Below are 24,021 nucleotides of genomic sequence, written 5' to 3'. Positions count from 1 at the left end.
ATAATAGTTTCCTTGATTGCACTGACCAGTTGGCGGCACTAACGAGTGATAGGACGTTTTTCGACTCTGCCACCAAGGCTCCTAACGCTTCAGCGCTCATCAATTGCGGGACTATTCCCGCCTCTGTTTCTCACCACTGCAACTCCTGTGTAGCCAGGATCTACAGCTTGACCGCCAATAAAAACCCAACCAGTGAAGGTCAAGTTTGTCCCAGGGGAAAGTTAAACTGTCATTGGACCCGCAACGAAATTAATCAGAACATTGGAGTTCGAAGTTAAGGTTTCGATTTCCCTCCGTTGCAAAGCGGATGACAGGCAGCATTTGTCAGTTGGCTTGGCACCATTTGTCTTAACTCATATTAACCAAAAGCAAGCGATAGGACCTTATTCGCCAGTAGCGCCAACTGGCGAACACACAAGGAAACCATGACTGTAGCTTCTCTAAATGCTCGATGCCATTCAACGTATTAACGGGAAATCCCTTCCAGGAACTGAGGCAGGGTCTTGGGGTAAAGTAAAGGTGAACGCGCACCTGTCCGCGCCGCAGTCATCGCACTTTATAAATATTTACTATGAAATAGTATAGAGCATCGAGCTCCATACGCGCCGCATTTTCCTAAAATGATGTAGGTATACTGATGCCACAAGCTGGTGCGGATGACGTCATGAAATTCGGCGCGTTCGATGCCGGTGCGCGTCCACCTTTAGGCAGCTTTCTGTGTGAACTCTACTTTGGTAACTTAATTTGCTTGTGATTTTTTATAGGAACAAGTTACGTATTTTCAATAAACGTTTTACTAAACTGCAAACATCGTTTTATTTGAAAGCCCTTTCAAAAGAAACTCAAGTTTAGTTATACAGTTATTTATTGATATTAAATTAATATGGTTCTTTAAAAAATAAATAAGCAAGCTTTAATAACAAATAGTCTTGACAAAAACCGTTAAGTATTAGTTTCATTAAACATATTGCATTTCGGCTTATAGCTATCCTTTACAAAAAGTTTTATACTTAACCGAATTCACTTATACATACATAACAGAAATGAGAAGGTACCAATCATTTCAACGATGTTAGTATAATCTCTTACACACATGCATTTTTTTCTTAGCTTATGAAGGTGATATTCTTATAATGCATACAGACATTTCTTACTGAGTAGGTACTTACTATTTGACAATATTTCATATTTATTTAAAAATAATCATTTCAAGGAGACTTACTCCATGAAATATTTGTCAATATAGAGCCACAGAACTAATGCCAACATTTCGTTTAGGCTTTGAAGGTGGACAATTTGCAAGTGTATTCCAAGACAGTGCTTTTTAGTGCAAAACTACAGAAAGTATGAATGTTGACATAATCTATGATGTAAAAACTATACTTTTACTTATCTAACCTCACCACATGAGATGAAAGAGGAACAATTAATTGTAACATTTTCAAAACCATTTTTGTTATTTGCTAAGGACTATTCCTATTAGACTGCCTTTTAGATTTTGTAAAAGCAGGTTTGATGCAGACTGTCCAATTCACAAATTAGTCACACTCAGATAAAAGTTAGCCTGCCATTTTGAAACAATAGTTCAACTTGTAGGTCAAAAACGTTGTGCAACTTTTATCCGTTCCCTGTCTGAATGGGACCATTTTTTTAATTTGTGACAAAATGTAAATAGGATGGTCTGCGTCAAACCCAAGTTGTTCCATGTTCCAAATCACCTCCTTGCAGTAAACCACAACGCTAGATCATGTCCAGTTCTATGGGTGCCTAGTCTGAAGTGTTCTGTATCACTATAAGAATGAATTCTCGGTCTGGAGCGATTAGTATTTCGTGACGTCTACTTCTCACACGGAGGAATGTCAGCTCATTTGTGGAATCCTGGAAAGAAGGAAAAAATTTATGTAGGTAAGTGAATTCCTTATTTTTTGGTAATATCTTGAAAGATCGTTAGTTCACACACAAAACTGAAAATTTGATATTGATCTCATTAGTAAAAGTAGGTAGTGTACCAAACTTAGGAACTAGTACTTGTTGAAATTGGGTAGAACTTGACACCTTACCATTTCCCGCACAACATTCCTTGCTTTCTCAGTCAGTTGTCCAATTAGGCCCGCGTATAAAACTGAAGTTGCATTATCTAGAGAGCTTTTGATGGGAATGCCTGTAAATTAGAAAGTTCAGATCTTGTAACTTGGTACCAAATAGGTTGTGATAGACATTATGGAACTATAATCATAGACATGTAATACGAGGTTTATAAAACTGAAATTAATCAATGTAGCCATGGAAATGCATGAAATCGACCAAACCTTCATGATTAACTATCACTACGCCCATAACACCTTTGTGGGCTTGAATTCTCTTGATTGTTTCCTCTACCTCGGTGGCCTGCAAAGGATAGTATTTTCCAATTAATACACAGCACTGTCAGAAAGAATAAATTCACTTTAGAAGAGGTTAAATCACCATTTTCACTTATTTTTAGTGGATTCTGCAAAGTGCAAACAGCAGCAACAAACTTTACCAAAAATGACAGAAGCTCAGAAAACGATGACAAATCAGTCGCGGGGTACAGATTAAAATGCATGAAATAACGGAATTCATCGGAACTAACATACTGACTCGTATTGCAGGGCAATAAAGGCGACTTTCGTGTAAAAATACTACACCAGCGCTATTTCCGGTTCATTTCAGTACTGATATTTATAGAGTGATAAGAGCTGACATCACTATTTTCACTTGATATTTCACATTTTTTGACATTTGAACCCGAAAAGGAGAGCTTTGTCTGTGGATTGCGGCTCGGCAATTTTCAGGGTTGGCGATTATCGAACTGAACAAAAAAACTTTTTAGTTTGGTTTATGCAGAACCGTAAAGTGGAGGATGGAATGAGTTCACCAAGAAAAACATTATCATAACCACGAAAACAAACCTTCGTCCAAATAAAGCTGGCTAAAATGCACTTGGCTTAATTTAACAATGAATGATAGCGGTGCTGAATGCTCAGAAGCCTTGGATCCTCGAGTTCAGGCAAGTTGAATCAATAAAACCCATCTATTGATGTTCGAAAGAGACAATTTGATAGGGTCAATGGCACTAGAGCTAGGGCAAATAATTTGTATGAACTCAATTTTATATTGTCAGTATCTAGATGTATTTCTGTAATAAATGAGTTCTGTTTTGTTATGCAACAAGCTTTTCATGCAATGATTATAATCAGTTCAACAGCTGTTTTTGTATCTTTAACAATTTAAATTGTTGAAATAACATTTTTTGAGAGCTGTATTACAAGTTTGTTGGGAGCTATTTTGTCTTATATTGAAGTGTTCTATTTATAAAAATATAAAAAGTAACTTTTTTTATAACACCTGTATTATAAAAATAATAATCTTACTAAAAATAGGGTTGATGCTATTAGAATTTTGTTTTCATTTTTTATGTAAGCCTTTCTTTTGTTTATTTAGTTTTTTAAATGAGCTATGTGCCTTGCATTAATTAATTCATGGATTTAACATAATCCTACACAGTGTATATAAAATTGTTGTTAATGTTAATTAAATCAATTTGTAAGGGATCAAATTATTTATAATTTATTGGGAAGGCAGTATCACTTCTTTTTTTAATAATTAATTTTTTTTTTTTAAATTCTACAGATAGAGCTAGAACGCCTTAACACTGCCACAGACGAGATCAACAGGCTAGAAGTAGAGCTTGACGAAGCCCGGCTGGCGTTCAGACGGTTGTTGGCAGAAGGACACCTCCGGATCCAACAGCTAACGAAGAAACTTGGCACCAGCGTACATAAAGCCCGGCCTTACTATGAAGCACGATTTAGAGCTAGTATTGTGAGTAACATAATTGGGGCAACTGTCACATCTCCCTTTACTTTAGCAAAAGGTCTAATTTTATTATAATTAGTTTCTAAAGTAATATTTAAATCTAAAAACACCAGAATTTCCTATTCTATTTAATGTATTACTGCTGTTCATATTTGGAGATAATATTATATCTGGCAATTCTTCTATAATTTATACTCTAATTATGAGCTAAAGACATCTGCGAAGCTACTCTTAAAACCATTATCCAAAGTTTAGAATATTTCCATCCTTCTCACAGAAACCAATATCTCAAAACTACTTAAACGGGGTCATGGATTAGCCCAGCTGATAACATAATGGTGCTAATTTACTCCCAATCTTTCCAGACGTCCCAAGAACTCCAAACGGCCACAATCGCCTACGACAAAGCCAACAGTGCGCACTCGGCCGCGCGCGAAATGGTGTACCTGGCCGAGCAGGGGCTGGCGCGGCTTGCGGAAGGCTCGCAGGGAGGCCTCACGCTTGACCCCGCCTGGCAGGAGATGCTCAACCACGCCACGCACCGCGTCAACCAGGTAGCAGGGAGATAGGTGTTCTTAAAGCAGTGGTTCTTAACCGCTGGTCCGCGGACCACTGGTGGTCCCTGGAGGCATTCCAAATGGTCCACGAAGTGCCCTTGCACACCTTGGTCAAAACCACTTTCAACTGATTTTTGCAGTCAAACTGGTTTTGACCGATTATGAGGTGGTCCCTGACAAGACAGAAATTTGGTAAAATGGTCCCTCATGACTTAAAGGTTAAGAACCACTGTCTTAAAGGCACCACCGAGCACCTACAGGGCGGCCTCACTCTTGACCCCGCCTGGCAGGAGATGCTCAACCACGCCACGCACCGCGTCAACCAGGTAGCAGGGATATATGTTCTTAAAGGCATCACCGAGTACAAGTCGCTAGCATCACCGAGTACAGGTCGACTGCATTGCATTATTTACTTATTTATTTAAACTTTAGCACACATAGAAACAATGCACTGTGGCGGACTTAATGCCGGATGCATTATCAAGTTCAAGTCGCTCGCATTATTTAGTACAGGTCGCTAGCGTGTCCGAGTATAGGTCGGTTGCATCACTATTTACAGGTCGGTCACATTATCAAGTACAGGTCGGTTGCATCATAGAGTACAGGGCGGTCACATCGCCGAGTACAGGTCGGTCGCATCATTAATTACAGGTCAGTTACAGTATTAAGTACAGGTCGCTTGCATTACAATATTTCAATGAATCTTCCTGCGAAATACAAAATGTAAAATCAAAACTCATCACTACTAACTGGTCAATCCCCCAGGGAAGTATCTTAGGATGCATACTTTTTTTGATATACATCAATGATTTACCTAAAGTATGCAACACACTTAGCGTATTATATGCAGATGATGTATCCCTACTATTTAAAATACCAAATTGCGACTCAATCAATATCCTTAATAACATAACTGAATCTTATAACACATTAAAACTTTGGCTCCAACAACATAATCTCGAAATTAACAATAAAAAAACTAAACTAATCCAATTTAAACCTTATCAATAGAAACAACTTAACCTTAACTCTGTAACTAAAACAATAAATGTACAAGAAATAAACGAGTTTACTCTTCTAGGCATCACATTAGATACTCACCTGAACTGGAAAAAACATGTTGAAGTAGTAAAATCTAAAATATCTCAATTCTTATATGCGTTAAGCGTTCTAAAAACCAATTCATCAAAAGAAACCGCCTTCTCAGCTTACTACGCCTATGCGTACGCCTGGCTACGCTACGGCATCATCATGTGGGGTCATAGCTGTGATCAATGATATTATATAAAAACAATTAATATCATTGGCTGTGATTTTCCAGACTTATTCATTATGCAAAAGAAATGCTTAAGAATAATTATAAATATAAAACAAAGAGTCAGTTGCAAACCACATTTTATTAATGAAAAAATGTTAACTCTACCATCTATTTATATTTTAGAAGCAGCAATATTCGTAAGAAAGCACATGTACTTATTCCAGCAAGATCCAAACCCCCGCCGCAGGACTAAACTTCTCCTTCCAACCCCTAACTGTGAAATGTTTAGAAATAGCCCGGCATATCGTTGCATACAAATTTTTAATAAACTTCCTGATAGTATAAAAAATATAGATATATATAGATAACATTCATATATTTAAACAAAAGCTTAAAGCATTCCTAATAAATAAATGTTTCTATAGTGTTAAAGATTTTATGGAAGATAAATAATAGTTTTTGTTAGAAGTAGTAGAGGTATATATTGTCATTTGTTATATAAATATAATATAATATTTTATATAAATCTATTAATAACTGAAATAAGTATGTAAGATAACATATAGTACCTACTTAATATGTAAGTAGATTGCTGTACCCAACCGGGTGTGCATTAGTTACCTAAGTTACCTAGTTTTAAGTTTCTTAGTGTACAATGTATTTTATTGCAATAAATAAATAAATAAATTATCGAGTACAGTCACTCGCATCACCGAGTGCAGATTGGTTGCACTATAGACATCAATGAGAAGGGACTATCTCACATGATATCTAGAATTTCGTCTCATTCAGCTTACTCATGGCAGGTACGACTGGTTGCCTTTATAACCGGCGGAGATTCTTCATTGCTAACTGATAAACTCTGGGCAAATAAATTATATCCAACAATCAGTATGACAGTTAAATGGAAAGTTTTTGTACTTTTAAGAGTAGGCGCACACCGTTGATTTTTAGTTGGCCGATAGTTGTGCCCGATTTTAATTTGTATGAAGAATCGGCCAAATTGAATCGGCGTAGTGTGCGCACTCCCATACATGCCCATACTGATCAACTGCCCAACTAAACTATCGGCCGACGAAAAATCAACGGTGTGCGCCTACTCTAAAGGCAAGTTAAGTGTTATGGTCTGAAATAAATTACTATTTATTTATTATGTGTTTTTATTTAGATGTATCTTGAAATTATTGGTAAATTACCTAATTAATGTCGCAAATAAATAATTTGTCCCCAGGCGGAGGCCGAGCGCGCCAACGCGACGGTGACGCAACGCACGCGCCAGGCCGCGCACCGCGCCGCCTCCGCGCTCGTGAACCAGCTGCAGAACTCGCTCAAGAGGCACATCGCCAAGTCCAGGTCAGAACCGTTGATAAGCAGAAAACAGGATAGGTCCACTACACCTACGTTATAGCCAAGATGCAACTACTAGTCACTATGTCAAAATAAATAAAGATAATGTAGTAGTACTGACGAGTACAGTTCGCATCGCCTACAGGTCAGTTACATCGCTGAGTACAGGTCAGATAGATCAGTGAGTACAGGTCAGATAGATCAGTGAGTACAGGTCAGTTAGATCAGTGAGTACAGGTCAGTTAGATCAGTGAGTACAGGTCAGTTAGATCAGTGAGTACAGGTCAGTTAGATCAGTGAGTACAGGTCAGTTAGATCAGTGAGTACAGGTCAGTTAGATCAGTGAGTACAGGTCAGTTAGATCAGTGAGTACAGGTCAGTTAGATCAGTGAGTACAGGTCAGTTAGATCAGTGAGTACAGGTCAGTTAGATCAGTGAGTACAGGTCAGTTAGATCAGTGAGTACAGGTCAGTTAGATCAGTGAGTACAGGTCAGTTAGATCAGTGAGTACAGGTCAGTTAGATCAGTGAGTACAGGTCAGTTAGATCAGTGAGTACAGGTCAGTTAGATCAGTGAGTACAGGTCAGTTAGATCAGTGAGTACAGGTCAGTTAGATCAGTGAGTACAGGTCAGTTAGATCAGTGAGTACAGGTCAGTTAGATCAGTGAGTACAGGTCAGTTAGATCAGTGAGTACAGGTCAGTTAGATCAGTGAGTACAGGTCAGTTAGATCAGTGAGTACAGGTCAGTTAGATCAGTGAGTACAGGTCAGTTAGATCAGTGAGTACAGGTCAGTTAGATCAGTGAGTACAGGTCAGTTAGATCAGTGAGTACAGGTCAGTTAGATCAGTGAGTACAGGTCAGTTAGATCAGTGAGTACAGGTCAGTTAGATCAGTGAGTACAGGTCAGTTAGATCAGTGAGTACAGGTCAGTTAGATCAGTGAGTACAGGTCAGTTAGATCAGTGAGTACAGGTCAGTTAGATCAGTGAGTACAGGTCAGTTAGATCAGTGAGTACAGGTCAGTTAGATCAGTGAGTACAGGTCAGTTAGATCAGTGAGTACAGGTCAGTTAGATCAGTGAGTACAGGTCAGTTAGATCAGTGAGTACAGGTCAGTTAGATCAGTGAGTACAGGTCAGTTAGATCAGTGAGTACAGGTCAATAGCATCACCGAGAATAGGTTGGTCGCAAACCAATAATAAACATCACCAGGCTGTTGCGGAACGCGCTCGTGAACCAGCTGCAGAACTCGCTCAAGCTCAAGCGGCACATCGCCAAGTCCAGGTCAGAACCGTTGATAGGCACTAGGCAGATAACAGAAGGATAGAATCCTCACTATTAGATAGGTTATACCGAGTAGGACAACCACTGCACAACCTTTATAAAGTCCGGTCGCCGAACAGATACAAATTCTTCCAATGATTCCAAGCTACCCATCCTTATCGCTCACGCGTAATTATATTGCTGTCGCGCTCGCACACTCCGTTACCGTGTATGGTCGCATTGCCAAGTGCAGTAATCGCTACGCCAAAGTTAACAATTTTAATGTTTTATGAGTTATGAAAATCCTCAAAATTCAATTTGAGCTATTTGCAAAATTAACTAAGCTGTTGTATTTTTAAAGCTTGCGAATTAATGAACACTGATTTTTCTATTAGTTTTCTATTCTGTAGAAATTTAGATACTGTATTAGTATTAATTTTCACTATGACACTAATATTTTTATTACTTTTAGCTTAAAGGTGCAAAAGTTATTTTTTGTTATTTCGTGCAAGCTGGCGAAAATATTTTTGAAATAAAAAGCTCTTCTAAAACTGATTTAAGTACACAAACCTTAAATCATAAAACCTTAAACTCTTCTTTGACTTCGGAGTAGTCTAGTATAAATTAGAAGTCGTAATAGCCATAAAAACGCTTTTTTAACGAGCGCTTTTTCTGCCTATGCTGTATAAATGTCGCAGTCGGATTGTATAATCCGCCGTTTTACATTACCACTAGGCATTTTACATTACATCTCTGTTTTGTAATACGGCGGTTCAACGTTTAGGCGGATTGTAATTGCGATACGTTCTTCAATACGGCGGCCCACGTTTAGCCGCATCGTACCTACTACTATAGATTGTAGGGTGACCATTAGGGTGGTCCTTATTCCTACGAAAAAAATTTTTTTTTTCTTGTATTTTGCGGGGCATCACATAATTTGAATATACAGGGTGTTAGGTAAATGGGTATATGAGCCGACACTAGCCCATGTTAACATGGTCATATAAATGGTATGGTGAAGTCAGAAAATTGATATCTTCATTTTAATTATTTATTTTTCATACAAATCGGATTTTATAAAATTAATTTAGTTAGGTTATTTTTCTTTAAGATAAAATTATCTTCACTGGCCATAGCCATGATTTCATATTTTTACACTAATAATATTGTGTAGGATTCCGCCGAACATCAGAATCCATAGCCACTTTGTCCGGCAGCGCCACGGTATTAAAAATAGGAACTAAAAACTGTCAAAGCGGCGGGTAATGACACGCTGTTTTACATTACGGCTAGCCGTATTGAAGAACGTTTGACGCCGAATACATTCCGGCGAATTTTCATTCAGCCGTATTCAATCCGGCTAAACGTTAATCCGCCGTATTACAAAACAGAGCTGTAATGCAAAATGCCTAGCTGTAATGTAAAACGGCGGATTATACAATCTGACTGCGACATAAACATGACAACATTCAACATTTTTGTAGGCTTTTTTGTTGAATGTTAACATTTTATTTTTATTTATTGGTTTACCAACAATTGTACAATAATACATACAATATAACAAAAAAAATCCATTGATACTATGTTCTAAGAGTACAATATATAATAGTAGGTAAACACTGCATGCGTTTATATAAACCAAACCATTCAAAGAAAGTAAGTACTTAGTCTAAAAACTGAATTGCAAAGCAACGAGCAACCACAAGGCTGCTAGTGAGTGCCAAGATAGACAATAGTTAGCTAATTAATTAAGTTAGGTTATTTGGTTAATCTGACGACGGAATTTAGAAATATTTGTGCCAAACAAATTAACATCAGCGCTGAGATTATTATATGACTTACACAGTCTTGAAACAGGGGAGTTAGATCCTGATACAGTTTTACGGTAAGGAGGGCATAGCAGTTTAATATGGTACCTTGGGTATCTGTGAGGGATTTTAAGTTTAAATTTAGAAAGTAGATTGGGGCTATCAACCTTACAGTTTAAAATTCTGAACAAAAAAGTTAAATCATGGGTAGATCTACGTGCTTCTAGGGATTTTATTTTAAAGTGAGCAAGACGCTTTGTATAACTAGGGATCTTTTTTGTTATTTTTGCCGAGAAAACATGTTTTTGTTGATTGTGTAGAGCAAAACACATGCTGGAGACCCGGCTTAAAAAATAACTTTTGCACCTGTACCTACCGTAGGCACCGTAAGCTTGTCTAGTGGCACGTGTCTTGTCCGCAGGTCCGGCCGCACTGCTAGCACACGTTTGGTACATACATTGATTTTTCTAAGCATGTTCTGTTCTGTCACTAACTTATGTTTCTAACTGTATCTTTTTAGTTATATTCAACTAATAATTTAGTGTGATTAACCTCTGCATGTATGTATAAATTGCTTACTTAATTAGTTGTATACTTGTTTGGCTTACTTTTCACCAACTTATTTCTTTTTCTTGTATTTTTCAATGCGATATGGTGCCAGGGTGCTATGATATGAAGGTGAAGACTTAGAACGGTCAATAGAGAAAGATTCTGAAATATAGTAATAGATCTGTCTCTCGCAAAGTGGATAAATTATACAATAGAAAGACTATCGGATTTGATGTCTGTATACCCATTTACAGCTATAGTTTAATATCCTGTAGTATTTAGTACCTTACAAATTACATTTTAAAAAATCTGTTACCTCAATAGCTTCGGCATAATCATGAATTATTTGACATCTGAACCCTCAGCCGTGTGAAGGTTTTCAGACCAATAGTGTTTGGTTTTACATACTGTTTTCAAATTATTACCATGCCAAAGCCATGGAATGTGGCTGGGCTTCAAACTTTCCTCTATTGACCGGTCTCGTCCTCACCTCTTTTACATCCTCAACCAGCTCCAAACCTTCCAGGCCATACTTCGAAGAGAAGGCTCGCATCAACGCGGCCCTAGAGCACCAGAAGGCCCGCATCCAGACCTTGGAAGAGCAGGTGGCTGAAGCCAAACAGCAGTACTCGTCGGCCCTCAGGAATCTGGAGAGGATATCCGATGAGATACACAGGCATCGGTCCAGGAGACAGTCTACTAGGAATGGTAAGTACTTGTAGCGAAGAAGGGATCTGAAGTCTGAAACTTGAAGGCATGATTTATTTTATAGGTCGCACAACGAGAGTTGAGGCCGTCAACACACACAAAAAATTGTAACGAATCAAAAAACTGGGCCTTAGAGTAGAGAATAAAATTAAATTTTATAAAAAAAAATAAAACCGACTCCAAAAAACCTACACTAAAAAGCAGAATAATAATTACTAATTACCTACTTATTTATTAGGACGAATTATTAATATTTATGTAGGTATACCATGATTGATACTTTTGGAGTCGGTGCAGGCAAACTTTACATGTTTCATAATCTTGGCACCGACTCCAGAAGTATCAATCATGGTATACCTACATAAATATTAATAATTCGTCCTAATAAATAAGTAGGTAATTAGTAATTATTATTCTGCTTTTTAGTGTAGGTTTTTTGGAGTCGGTTTTATTTTTTTTTATAAAATTTAACTTATTTCTTGCTTTTTAGTTGACTAATTATTACCTTGATGTTACCACTGAAGGTAGGCAGTACATTGAGACCATATTCTTAATGTATATTATAAAAAAGTTCATCCCCAATTTTCCACCCTTGGGGGTGAAAATTTTCTTCAAATTCGCATGAAACCACCCTTTTGTTAATACCTATTCAACAAAAAAATAATCGTTCAAATTGGTTCATAATCGGCGGAGATATTGCGTATAAAAAAGTTCATCCCCAATTTTCCACCCTTGGGGGTGAAATATTTTCTTCAAATTCGCATGAAACCACCCTTTTGATAATACCTATTCAACAAAATAGTAATCGTTCTAATTGGTTTATAATCGGCGGAGATATTGCGTATAAAAAAGTTCATCCCCAATTTTCCACCCTTGGGGGTTTGTTTTTTTTATTATTAAATTTAAATGGGACCACCCTTGAGATATTACCTATACGCTGAAAAAAGATTTGTTCAAATCGGTTCATAATTGGCGGAGCTATCGCGTAACAAACATAGAAAAAAAAAAAAAAACATACGGGTCGAATTGAGAACCTCCTCCTTTTTTTGAAGTCGGTTGAAAATTGAAGTTTAAAATAATTACGGGGACGTCCACCTACGAGGTGGACCAACGACATCGTAAAGGTAGCAGGGAAACGCTGGACGCAGGCCGCTACCAATCGATCAACATGGAAAGCATTGGGGGAGGCCAATGTTCAGCAGTGGACGGCCTATGGCTGAAATGATGATGATGATGATGATGAAAATAATTAACCATTTTATCATGTTAAAGTTTGTCAAAACTATAATTAATTATTTTACTTTCTATCGACATTTTTCAAAGCTATCTACACATAGCTACATAACTATCTGTGTTTTGGGCTTCACTAAGGATGATGGAAGACGAAAAAGAAGAATCTATAATGTCTAATTTTCGTCCTTTTCAGATATAGACCGTTCCACAATAACGGATACGGCGAGCGACACCAACACCACGGCCAGCGACAAACTAGAGGAAATCTGCGACCACAGCGCCGACGCGAACGTTCGCGAGTGGCTGCGGAGGACCGAACATTCGCGCCCGCGCTGCTTGCAAGACTCCGACACCTGGACTGAGATTGACCTGGATTATTCTAGCCCAGAAGAGGTAAGTCTAAATCAATGAAGGCTGTACTAGAAGCTTCAGAAGACAGCAGATTGAGACTGAGAGACCTGGATTATTCTAGGCCTGATGTAAGTTAACAGTGACCTCCAAATGAGGTCATCTGCAGGACTATTAAGTTTCTTGCGCTGTTTACTCGCCGGACTAACTCTGGCACGGTTAAAATTTGGGACGCCTAAAAACACTTGAAAACCATGAGAATGAACATTATGTATGTTTTGTTAGAATGATAATATGTTTTGACCCAGCTGTCATCTAACTCAGTATGTCGTACTAATTACTGAACATCCCCCAAGATATTAATAATAAGAAAAAAAAACGTTTATTTGAGCCAAAAGTTACATTATGCATGTATTACTATGCAAAAGTTACAAAAAGTGGCATGATAATCGGGGGTCCCATGACTACTAAACTAGGTTACAACCTGTATCTTAGTAGCCAGTGATTCCTCAACTAAGATTTAAATACAATGACTTGGTCCGATTGGTTAGTCTTTTAAAACAAATCCAAAACTTTTAAAACAAGAAAAAGGAGACTTAAATGTAGTTTCAAACAGTGTTACATAACAATTATTAGAGTACAAACGAATGAACACATATTGGTATACATTTACATGAAATTGAATTTAACTTGCATTGCCTCAAGTCTCAATCTCTCTAACCTATTTAACCCATAGGTGAGCTTCGAAAAATGCTCGTTCCGTCCGCGGTCCTCCCCAGAAAAGTCCCTACCGCCCAGCCCGCCGGAATCCAAAGTGTCGGCGGCGTCTCCCCGGCGCATCATCCGCGGGCGCGGCGCGGCGCTGGCGGAGCTGGAGCGCGGCCGCCGCCCGAGCCTCGACGCGCTGCTGCACGACACCGGCGAGAAGGTCAAGGATCTGTTCCAAGGTCAGCAGATCAATATCGTTCCTTTCTTTCCCACAGGTCCCAATGTAGCTTGTCAGAGGAAAGGTCAAAAAGATAAAGAGAGAGATCCTGATATAAAAAAGCACTTCAAGAACATTAGTAGACCGCTGCTGCATGACACTGGAGAGAAGGTTAAGAAGATCAGAAGCTGGTCTATATGATTCCTTTTTTACAGTGTATCTTCACCTTTAGGTGCTAGAATCGCATTCCTCTAAGACTTCAAGTACTTCAAAGCCTGAGGATACCTTTATTAAATCTTGATCAAGGTTTTTCAAGGTCAAAAGCTGATCAATACCGTTCGTATTTTGCAACAGGTCCCAGTGTAGCTTCTCTTGCGAAACGACTATGTTAAATCCTGATAAAAAGTAGGTTTCAAGAATATCATGTTTCTTATAGTGCAGCTCCATCTTTAAGAGCTGCAAGACTTCCTTGATTATGTTAAAAAATAAGACTTCAGAAAAGTTCTTCGAGGACAATTGCATTAGATCACAAATGAGCCTCTAGAAGTACTCGTTTTGCCCACGCTCCTCCCCGGAAAAGTCCTTACCGCCCAGCCCGCCGGAATCCAAAGTGTCGGCGGCGTCTCCCCGGCGCATCATCCGCGGGCGCGGCGCGGCGCTGGCGGAGCTGGAGCGCGGCCGCCGCCCGAGCCTCGACGCGCTGCTGCACGACACCGGCGAGAAGGTCAAGGATCTGTTCCAAGGTCAGGAGATAGTAGCCATCTTTTGTTTTTTTTCCACAGGTTTCAGTGTGCTATTCCTAGAGCAGAAGCTCAGAGAGATCCGGACTAGGTTACTGCTGCATGACACCAGGGAGAAAGTTAAGGAGATGTTCCAAGGTCAGGTGGTAGCTATCTTTAGTTTTTTTTCCACAGGTTTCAGTGTAGTGTTCTCATAGGAGAGATCAAAGAAAAAAAAGAGAGAGATCTTCATAGAAAAGACTTTAAGAACATCATTTTCAGAACTAGGTCACTCTGCTGCATGACACCAGGTAGAAAGTCAAGGAGATGTTCCAGGGTCAGGAAGTTTCTTAGTAGCTTCACCTTTCAGAGCTGTAGTTCAACTGCGTTGAGGACATCAAGAAGATAAGAGCCTGAATAAATGGTCAAAAAGAGGTTCTAAGCTGAACAATAGTTTTTACCACTCGCTCCAAGGTAGCGTTCTCAGAGAAGTTAGGAAGAGAGGTATTCTTCTAGCTAGAGTGGCACATGACATGCAGCGCAGTATTTTATAGAATATCGAAGGCGACAGCTGCTAGTTCATAGACTGACATGCCATTCATCAACTTACAACGTTGGAGTAAGCTGCGTTGCGTTGTGACATCAGACCGCTCATGTGACACTCAATGCTTTGAGATTATTACACTTCAACGACGCGGTGCTCCGTAAAGACCCCTGTGGCATCCCTGTAAGTTGTTCGTTCCTACCGCCCAGCCCGCCGGAGTCCAAAGTGTCGGCGGCGTCTCCCCGGCGCATCATCCGCGGGCGCGGCGCGGCGCTGGCGGAGCTGGAGCGCGGCCGCCGCCCGAGCCTCGACGCGCTGCTGCACGACACCGGCGAGAAGGTCAAGGATCTGTTCCAAGGTCAGCAGCTGGTAGCTGTCTTTTGTTTTTTTCCCACAGGTTTCAGTGTAGTGTTCTCAGAGCAAAAGCTCAGAGGAAAGATCGAAGACAGAGAGAGAGAGAGAGGGAGAGAGAGATCCTCATAGAAAAGACTTTAAGAACATCAATTTCAGGACTGCTGCATGACACCAGGGAGAAACTTAGGGGAGAAAGTCAAGGAGAGGTTCCAAAGCACGTCCAAAGTCAGAAGGTTTCTTAGTAGCTTCACCATTCAGAGCTGTAGATCATTGAGGACATCAAGAAGATTAGAGCCTGAATAAATGATACTGGGAAGGTCAAAAAAATGTTCCAAGGTCAGGAGCTGATCAATAAGATTCTTTATTACCACACGCCCCAGGGTAGCGATCTCAGAGAAGCTAGGAAGAGAGATCAAAGAGAGAAATCCTGATTTAAAAAGAAGACCTCAAGAACATCAGAGCTCATCATGTTCCTTTTAGTGACTTCTCTATCTCCATCTGACTGCGTTGATCCTGAAAAGACTGTAGGAAGGTTACAGCTCGAAGAAATTGCATTAGATCACAAATGAGGCTATAAGTGCTCATTCCGTCCGTACTCTTCACTGGGCAAGTCCCTACCGCCCAGCCCGCCGGAATCCAAAGTGTCGGCGGCGTCTCCCCGGCGCATCATCCGCGGGCGCGGCGCGGCGCTGGCGGAGCTGGAGCGCGGCCGCCGCCCGAGCCTCGACGCGCTGCTGCACGACACCGGCGAGAAGGTCAAGGATCTGTTCCAAGGTCAGCAGCTGGTTATCATGATTTGTGTCTTTACTACAGGTTCCCAGGGTATCTAGAAGAGAAGTTAAGAATCTCAGGGGAAAACACAGATGGAAACTTCTTTAGATCCTGATAAAAAGAGGACTTCAAGAACATAAGAGAAGGACAATTTCACTAGATCACACTATATGACACTGGGAAGAAGGTCAAGGAGATGTTCCAAGGTCAGGAGATGGTAGCTGTCTTTTGTTTTTTTCCCACAGGTTTCAGTGTACTATTCCTAGAGCAGAAGCTCAGAGAGAGAGATCAGGACTAGGTTACTGCTGCATGACACCAGGGAGAAAGTTAAGGAGATACTCCAAGATCAGGAGATGGTAGTTATATACCTTATGTCCCAGTGTAGATTCTCCGAGGCAAGATGAGGCCAGATCGACTTCGTTCCTGACAATAAAAAACCAAGAATCTCAGTTTCTAGGCTAGTTTGCTCTGCTGCACGACACTGGGGAGAAGGTCAAGGAGATGTTCCAAGGTCAGCAGATGCTCTTTTGTTTTTTCCCACAGGTTTCAGTGCACTATTCCTAGAGCAGAAGCTCAGAGAGAGAGATCAGAACTAGGTTACTGCTGCATGACACCAGGGAAAAAGTCAAGGAGATGTTCCAAAGTCAGAAGGTTTCTTAGTAGCTTCATCTTTCAGAGCTGTAGATCAACTGCGTTGAGGACATCAAGAAGATTAATAATAATAATAATAAATCATTTATTTGCCAGAATACGGTTACAAATGGTTATAAAAAGAGAAGTTTCCAACATATTCTATCGTACATACGATGTGCAAATATTACAAAAAATACGGTTATGTTTTTAATATTAAAAAGTAGTATCATTATTAATTGAATGTCATGCAAATGGCAGAAAATGATTATGAATTATTGAAATAGCACAAACATAATTATTATTACATTAGATTCATACAATGTCAATGATACACAATGTCATATTTTAAGAAATTTTTAGAGCCTGCATAAATGATACTGGGAAGCTCAAAAAGATGTTCCGAAGGCAGGAGCTGATCAATAAGATTCTTTTTTTACCACAATCCCCAAGATAGCGTTATCAGAGAAGCTTACAGGAGAGATCAAAGAAAGAAATCGACTTCAAGAATATTTGAAATTGAAGACAACTCACTAGATCTTTTGTCTTTATCTTGTGCTTCACTTTTAAAGAGAATCATCAAAAGAATCATCAGTCCGTCATTTTTGTTATTTGTGTATTTACATATTAGCATAAGAATATTATATCATTTTCTTCTGAGTAGGTACAAGAATAAAGTTATTTTTTAGTAAAAAGTTATTTAATTACAAATTGTACCTCTTTAACATAATAATTGGGGTCGTTCCGCAGGGCTGTCCCTATTCGGCGAGCGACGCGGCTCGGCGTCGGCTCCGCGCACGCCGCGGCGGGCGGCGTCCCCGCGCGCGCGTGCCAGCCCTGCGCCCGAATCCTCTGCGTCTGACGATCGGTATTCTGACACCGACAGCCTGGCCAGGTACGTGACTATTCCCATGTTCCACTGCTGCAACATCTGTGTAAAGCCTGGTCCGTGAGCACGTAGAATTTTGTCCAATGACCCCAAGCTACCCGTCCTTATCGCTCGCGCGTAATTATGTTGCTGTCGCGCTCGCACACTCACTGCGGGCGCGCGTCGCACAGTCGCGACAGCAATATAATTACACGCGAGCGATAAGGATGGGTAGCTTGGGGTCATTGGACAAAATTCTACGTGCTCACGGACCAGGCTTTAGCCAGGATCTACAGCTTGACCAATGATGAGAAGTCTGCTCCGAGACCGAATCCTCCGCCTCTGATGACAGATACTCCGACACCGACAGCCTGGCCAGGTACGTGGTCATCATCATCATCATCATTTCAGCCATAGGACGTCCACGTAGCCAGGATCTACAGCTTGACAAATGATGAGAAGTCTGCTCCGAGACCAAATCATCCGCATCTGACGACAGATACTCTGATACTGACAGCCTGGCCAGGTACGTGACTTTTCCTGCTGCTACTCCTGTGTAGCCAGGATGTACAGCTTGACCATATAGTAAGAAGTCTGCTCTGCGACCGAATTCTCCGCCTCTGACGACAGATACTCTGACACCGACAGCCTAGCCAGGTCAGTCTAATGATTAACCATAGGCATCAGATGACCATGCAGCAGCAGTCCTGTACTCCTGCGTACAGCAGAAGACAAAAGACAGGAGGCGTAATGACGCCTTCCTTGTTTGAAGCTCACTCTATGTCTACACTGAGCGAGCTAAGTGCCAAGGTGACAGATACTCCGACACTGACAGCCTGGCCAGGTACGTGACTATTCCCATGTTCCACTGCTGCAACATCTGTGTAGCCAGGATCTACAGCTTGACCAATGATGAGAAGTCTGCTCCGAGACCGAATCCTCCGCTTCTGATGACAGATACTCTGATACTGACAGCCTGGCCAGGTACGTGACTTTACCTGCTGCAACTCCTGTGTAGCCAGGATCTACAGCTTGACCATATAGTAAGAAGTCTGCTCTGCGACCGAATTCTCCGCTTCTGACGACAGATACTCCGACACCGACAGCCTAGCCAGGTCAGTCTAATGATTAACCATAGACATCAGATGACCATGCAGCAGCAGTCCTGTACTCCTGCGTACAGCAGAGGACAAAAGACAGGAGGCGTGATGACGCCTTCCTTGTTTGAAGCTCACTCTACGTCTACACTGAGCGAGCTAAGTGCCAAGGTGACAGATACTCCGACACTGACAGCCTGGCCAGTTACGTGACTATTCCCATGTTCCACTGCTGCAACCTCTGTGTAGCCAGGATCTACAGCTTGACCAATGATGAGAAGTCTGCTCCGAGACCAAATCCTCCGCTTCTGATGACAGATACTCTGATACTGACAGCCTGGCCAGGTACGTGACTTTACCTGCTGCAACTCCTGTGTAGCCAGGATCTACAGCTTGACCATATAGTAAGAAGTCTGCTCTGCGACCGAATTCTCCGCCTCTGACGACAGATACTCTGACACCGACAGCCTAGCCAGGTCAGTCTAATGATTAACCATAGACATCAGATGACCATGCAGCAGCAGTCCTGTAGGCCTAAGATGCGCGCCGCGATAAGCGGTTATCACGCCATTTTATCGATTTTGCCCATACATTTTGACGTCGATAAAAGTTATCACGGCGCGCATCTTAGGCCTACTGTACTCCTGCGTACAGCAGAAGACAAAAGACAGGAGGCGTAATGACACCTTCCTTGTTTAAAGCTCACTCTACGTCTACACTGAGCGAGCTAAGTGCCAAGGTGACAGATACTCCGGCACCGACAGCCTGGCCAGGTCAGTCTAATGAGCAACCATAGGCATCAGGTAGCGACTAAAGAGGCCGCGACCATAAAGCAGCAGTTCTGTACTCCTGCGTGCAGAAGAAGACAAAAATCAGAAGGCGTGATGACGCCTTCCTTGTTTGAAGCTCACTCTACATCTACACTGAGCGAGCTAAGTGCCAAGGTGACAGATACTCCGACACTGACAGCCTGGCCAGGTACGTGACTATTCCCATGTTCCACTGCTGCAACTCCTGTGTAGCCAGGATCTACAGCTTGGCCATATAAGAAGTCTGCTCTGCGACCGAACCCTCCGCGTTTGATGACAGATACTCTACTAGTGACTATTCCCACCGCTACAACTCCTGTGTAGCCAGAATCTACAGCTTGACCATATAAGAAGTCTGCTCTGCGAACAAAACCTTCTCAAATACTGTCAGTATTTGAGAAGGTTTTGTTAAGAGTAGCCTGGCGAGGTATATTAGCAGCAGGGTTACTAAGAAAATCGTTAGTTTTTCGACGAACGACAACGATAACGCGATTAGTGTATCATCTTCAAATCGGTAGCCCAACATCCTGATTCTACTGCAACAACAACTTTCCTACAGGAACAAACATCCAAATTCCTTAAAAAAATACATATTAATTAATTGGCTGATTGATTATTACTGATGACAAATTGTATCCTCAATGTTATAATTAATTTGTGTAGTAGTAATTATAGCCTGACCAGGAACATAAAAACCCTCGCCATGTTGCGGAAAACTAATGGTACTAATTTCTTTTAATGGCAACAGTAACTGAAAACTTCATTATAATGTCACCTTGCATGTCAGTTTATTGCTGTCATAGTGTAAACAAACTTCATTTTAAATGTGCGCAATTGATTTTGTGAATAAATTGCTAAAATCTTTTTATAGTCGTGAAAGAAAAGTGGTTCACAATGTGTTAAAGTATTTGTCGAAGAGAAATACTAAGGGTTCGGACAATATTTTCATTGAATAATGTTTCCGACAAAGGTTGTCAAATTGACTGACATGTTTATCGTATAGTACAGTCAACTATGAAAATTAGCTGTGGTTTGTTTCAACTACCTATTTTAAAGTTTTTTGTCACTTTTTAAGAGTTGAATTTTATGAAATTGGGAAAGAAGTACCGAGTTTGAAGCGTTNTCGATGGCTCCTACGTATACTGGCGTAAGTGAAAAAAGTAAATTTTACAGGAGAGCCATTTTAGTGGCCAGAACCATATTTTTGGGTCATATCTTCTGACCTACTAAAACGAATTTAATGAAATTTTACATTTAGCCTTAACATGTAATGCTTTTGGTACTGCTGTTATCAATTTTTATATTTTTCTTATATATTTTGAGATTTTACGCATTGCCCTTTTACGTCGGCATATTTCTATAATTTCATGTATACAGTGTGAGTCACGTTAAAGTGTACATATGAAAATAGATGAAACTAGACCTATTTTTATCGACAAAAAAGAGGTCAAAAATTTTTTGAGATTTTTTTTTTAATTTTTTATAGAAATTTTTTTCTTCCAATTACTTGTTGTAAAGAAAACGTAATAACTTTTAAACTAAGCGGTATATTTTGATAAAATAAAAACAGTAATAATGCAAAATAACAAGCGATACTAAAATAATACATAAAATACACAAAAAATGCCAACAAATAATAAAAAATGATACTTTTTGAAAAAAATCTGCTTAAAAATTCGTGTTTTTTTGGTTATTTGATAAATATCTCCAAAAAATGCCCCTATAACCGGTGGTTTTTATTACTTTCTATTATTCTCTATCGTATTATCTTTGTAAAACCAAAAATCGCATGTCTCTATCCCTATCACAACATTTGCTATGATCGTTTGAACAAAGGCCTGCCACAACATTATTTTCCGAAACAGGTAGAGACAATTTTAATTTTAACTAAAATGCTTATTTTACTTCGAAATCTTTTGTTTTTATTTGAAATCTAACTTGTCTTTATCAAAATTACAAATCTAGAGCCATTTTCAGTTTTGTTGTTAACGAAGCGTTGAATGGCGCGCCCGGAGAGGCTTAGTTCAAACGATAATTGCAAACGTTGTGATAGGGATAGAGACATGCAATTTTTCGTTTTACGAAGGTAATATGATAGAGAATAATACAAAGTAATAAAAACTACCTGTTATAGGGGCATTTTTTGGAGAAATTTATCAAATAACCAAAAAAATACGAATTTTTAAGCGGTTTTTTTTTCAAAAAGTATATTTTTTTATTATTTTTTGGCCTTTTTTGTGTATTTTATGTATTTATATGTATTGCCTGTTATTTAGCATTGTTACTGTTTTTATTGTATCAAGATATACCGCTTAGTTTAAAAGTTATTATGTTTTCTTTACAATAAGTAATTGAAAGAAAAAAAATTCTATAAAAAATTTAAAAAAATCTCAAAAATTTTTTGACCTCTTTTTTGTCGATAAAAATAGGTCTAGTTTCATCTATTTTGATATGTACACTTTAACGTGACTCACACTGTATAGCACTCAATACCACTTAACCTTCACTTTTTGTGTTTCGGTGGAATCCATAATGTAGATCCTGGCTATACAGGAGTTGCCGTGGTGGGAAAGAGATTTTGGACTACTCCCGTTAGCTAATCTATTGTTACCCTTAAAAAACTAGACGTTACGCGTTCGTAAACTGTCCCACTTGCAGTTAGTCCCATACTCAATTCGTCCCATTCGTCGTTATTCTCAAACCCTTCATCCGTTATTTTCTTAATCTAATCTTCCTTCCTTCCAGCGTGGAAATGCTCACAGACGACCAGATCGCTTCGCTTATGCTGGACGCCCAGCTCGAAGCCGTTTGCGAAAGGCTCGCCGGCGTGGCCGTGCGGCGCGAGTAACACTCGACCCAACGCCGTAAGACATAGAGCTCAAAATTAAATGTGGGAACATTCGTAACTCCAGCATGCATGGAGAAAGGAGGCCTGTATTCACCAAGGGATGTGAAGTTCATCCGTAAAGGTAATTAAAGTGTTTGAGCCTTAAGAAAAGGATATAAAGTTCAGAATAACGTGGAAACCAGTTAATAAAGAAAAGGGGGAGGGGCATACAATGTCGAGCCATAGCTTAATCAGTGCAACAATGGTACAACTGAAATATTGATATTTCCGCAATTTAGTACCTTCAAAATACATTCCAATTTATTTTGTTTCATATTTATAAATATTTACTAAATAAGCAGCTAATAAATAATATAAAAACAAACATACAAATACAAAACCTGATATAAAACGTGTCATATAAAAGTATATTTTTCCACAGTCGCAAATAATAATATTTTATCACAAGTACATGACAAGCGCTAGTCTTAATCTCTCTAAACTTAATGATATTAAATAATAATTATTAATAGTATAAATTAATCATAATATCGTGAGAATTGATACTCAATAGTGTAATAAAATGATCAGTAAGCCAAATATATAATTTTGGCATGAAACTAAATTATTGAAATATATCTTTCAAATGATTAATTTTGTTTGTTTAAAAAAAATAAGTAAAACAATAAGCAGCTTGCATTAAGAAGTGTATTTTTTTCTTTACGCAAGTTTTCAATAAAATTTAGGGTCATCTGATAGACATATCAAGATAGTTTGATAAAAATTGGCAAATGACAGCATTTATTGATATTTTTTCTTTATTACAACTCCATTTAGCCATGAAAAACTAATTGGCTTCATACCACAAAAAAGTGCGTTCAAAAAACGTATTTTGAAATGACATAGTAATACAACGCTGCTAGCCTGATTTTAAATTAAATTTACACTTATATCATGCCTTTATCATAGCCAATTAGGTGTTAGGTTAATAGGAAATAATAATACAATTTTAATGCAATAATTAAAGATAATAATAAATTGTCGATACAGCTCGAGTGATACGTAGGTAGTTATTAATACAGTGCTAATTTCGTCACGAATTCTCTTAGATTAATTTTAAAAATACTTTCGTGATAACATAAATGAATGATATTATTATAAACCGAGTATTAAAGAGATCTAGTATTTTTTTCTTTACGAGTTTTAGTAATCTTTTTAAAAAAAAATATTTATTGGCATTTGTACGAACAAATGTTGCAAAGTTTACCGCTAATTCGTCACGAAATTCGCACTTATTTTTGCCTATATTCTTGCCTAAATATATCAAATATACTTACAAATATGTTATGAGACGTCGGTGTGTTAATTGTAAAGTAATATAAAATAATATATTGGTTGAAATTAATAATAATAAGATTAAAATGTGAAGCTGATGTGATTTAAAAGCGCGATATTAAATGTATGAATATTTTAATTTTTCGTGCTATGAATGGAAAGCTTAAAGAAATGAAACAAACATGTTTTACTCATTATACTCAAAAACTCTTTTTATTGGGTTATACACTT

General features: G+C 39.2%; 2 protein-coding genes across 2 annotated transcripts; one reads left to right on the top strand and one right to left on the bottom strand.

Moving 5' to 3' along the window:
* Window positions 1-966: 966 nt before the first annotated feature.
* LOC114352484 (dynein light chain roadblock-type 2) lies at window positions 967-2,576 on the bottom strand. The gene is made up of 4 exons (XM_028304111.1): window positions 2,467-2,576; window positions 2,310-2,388; window positions 2,061-2,161; window positions 967-1,878 (listed from the first exon to the last, which is right to left on the bottom strand). The coding sequence occupies exons 1-4, from the start codon at window positions 2,467-2,469 to the stop codon at window positions 1,768-1,770; spliced, it is 294 nt and encodes a 97-aa protein (XP_028159912.1). The 5' UTR covers window positions 2,470-2,576; the 3' UTR covers window positions 967-1,767.
* Window positions 2,577-2,811: 235 nt separating this feature from the next.
* LOC114352488 (SH3 domain-binding protein 5) lies at window positions 2,812-22,842 on the top strand. The gene is made up of 9 exons (XM_028304115.1): window positions 2,812-3,031; window positions 3,655-3,846; window positions 4,206-4,394; window positions 6,887-7,008; window positions 11,149-11,330; window positions 12,757-12,956; window positions 13,648-13,858; window positions 17,605-17,749; window positions 22,374-22,842. The coding sequence occupies exons 1-9, from the start codon at window positions 2,981-2,983 to the stop codon at window positions 22,474-22,476; spliced, it is 1,395 nt and encodes a 464-aa protein (XP_028159916.1). The 5' UTR covers window positions 2,812-2,980; the 3' UTR covers window positions 22,477-22,842.
* Window positions 22,843-24,021: the final 1,179 nt, after the last annotated feature.

Source organism: Ostrinia furnacalis, unplaced genomic scaffold, assembly GCF_004193835.3.
Source record: "Ostrinia furnacalis isolate ACB-3 unplaced genomic scaffold, ASM419383v2 OfSCF1376, whole genome shotgun sequence".
In the NCBI taxonomy this organism is placed as follows: domain Eukaryota; kingdom Metazoa; phylum Arthropoda; class Insecta; order Lepidoptera; family Crambidae; genus Ostrinia; species Ostrinia furnacalis.
This window is presented reverse-complemented; position numbering and strand designations above follow the sequence as displayed.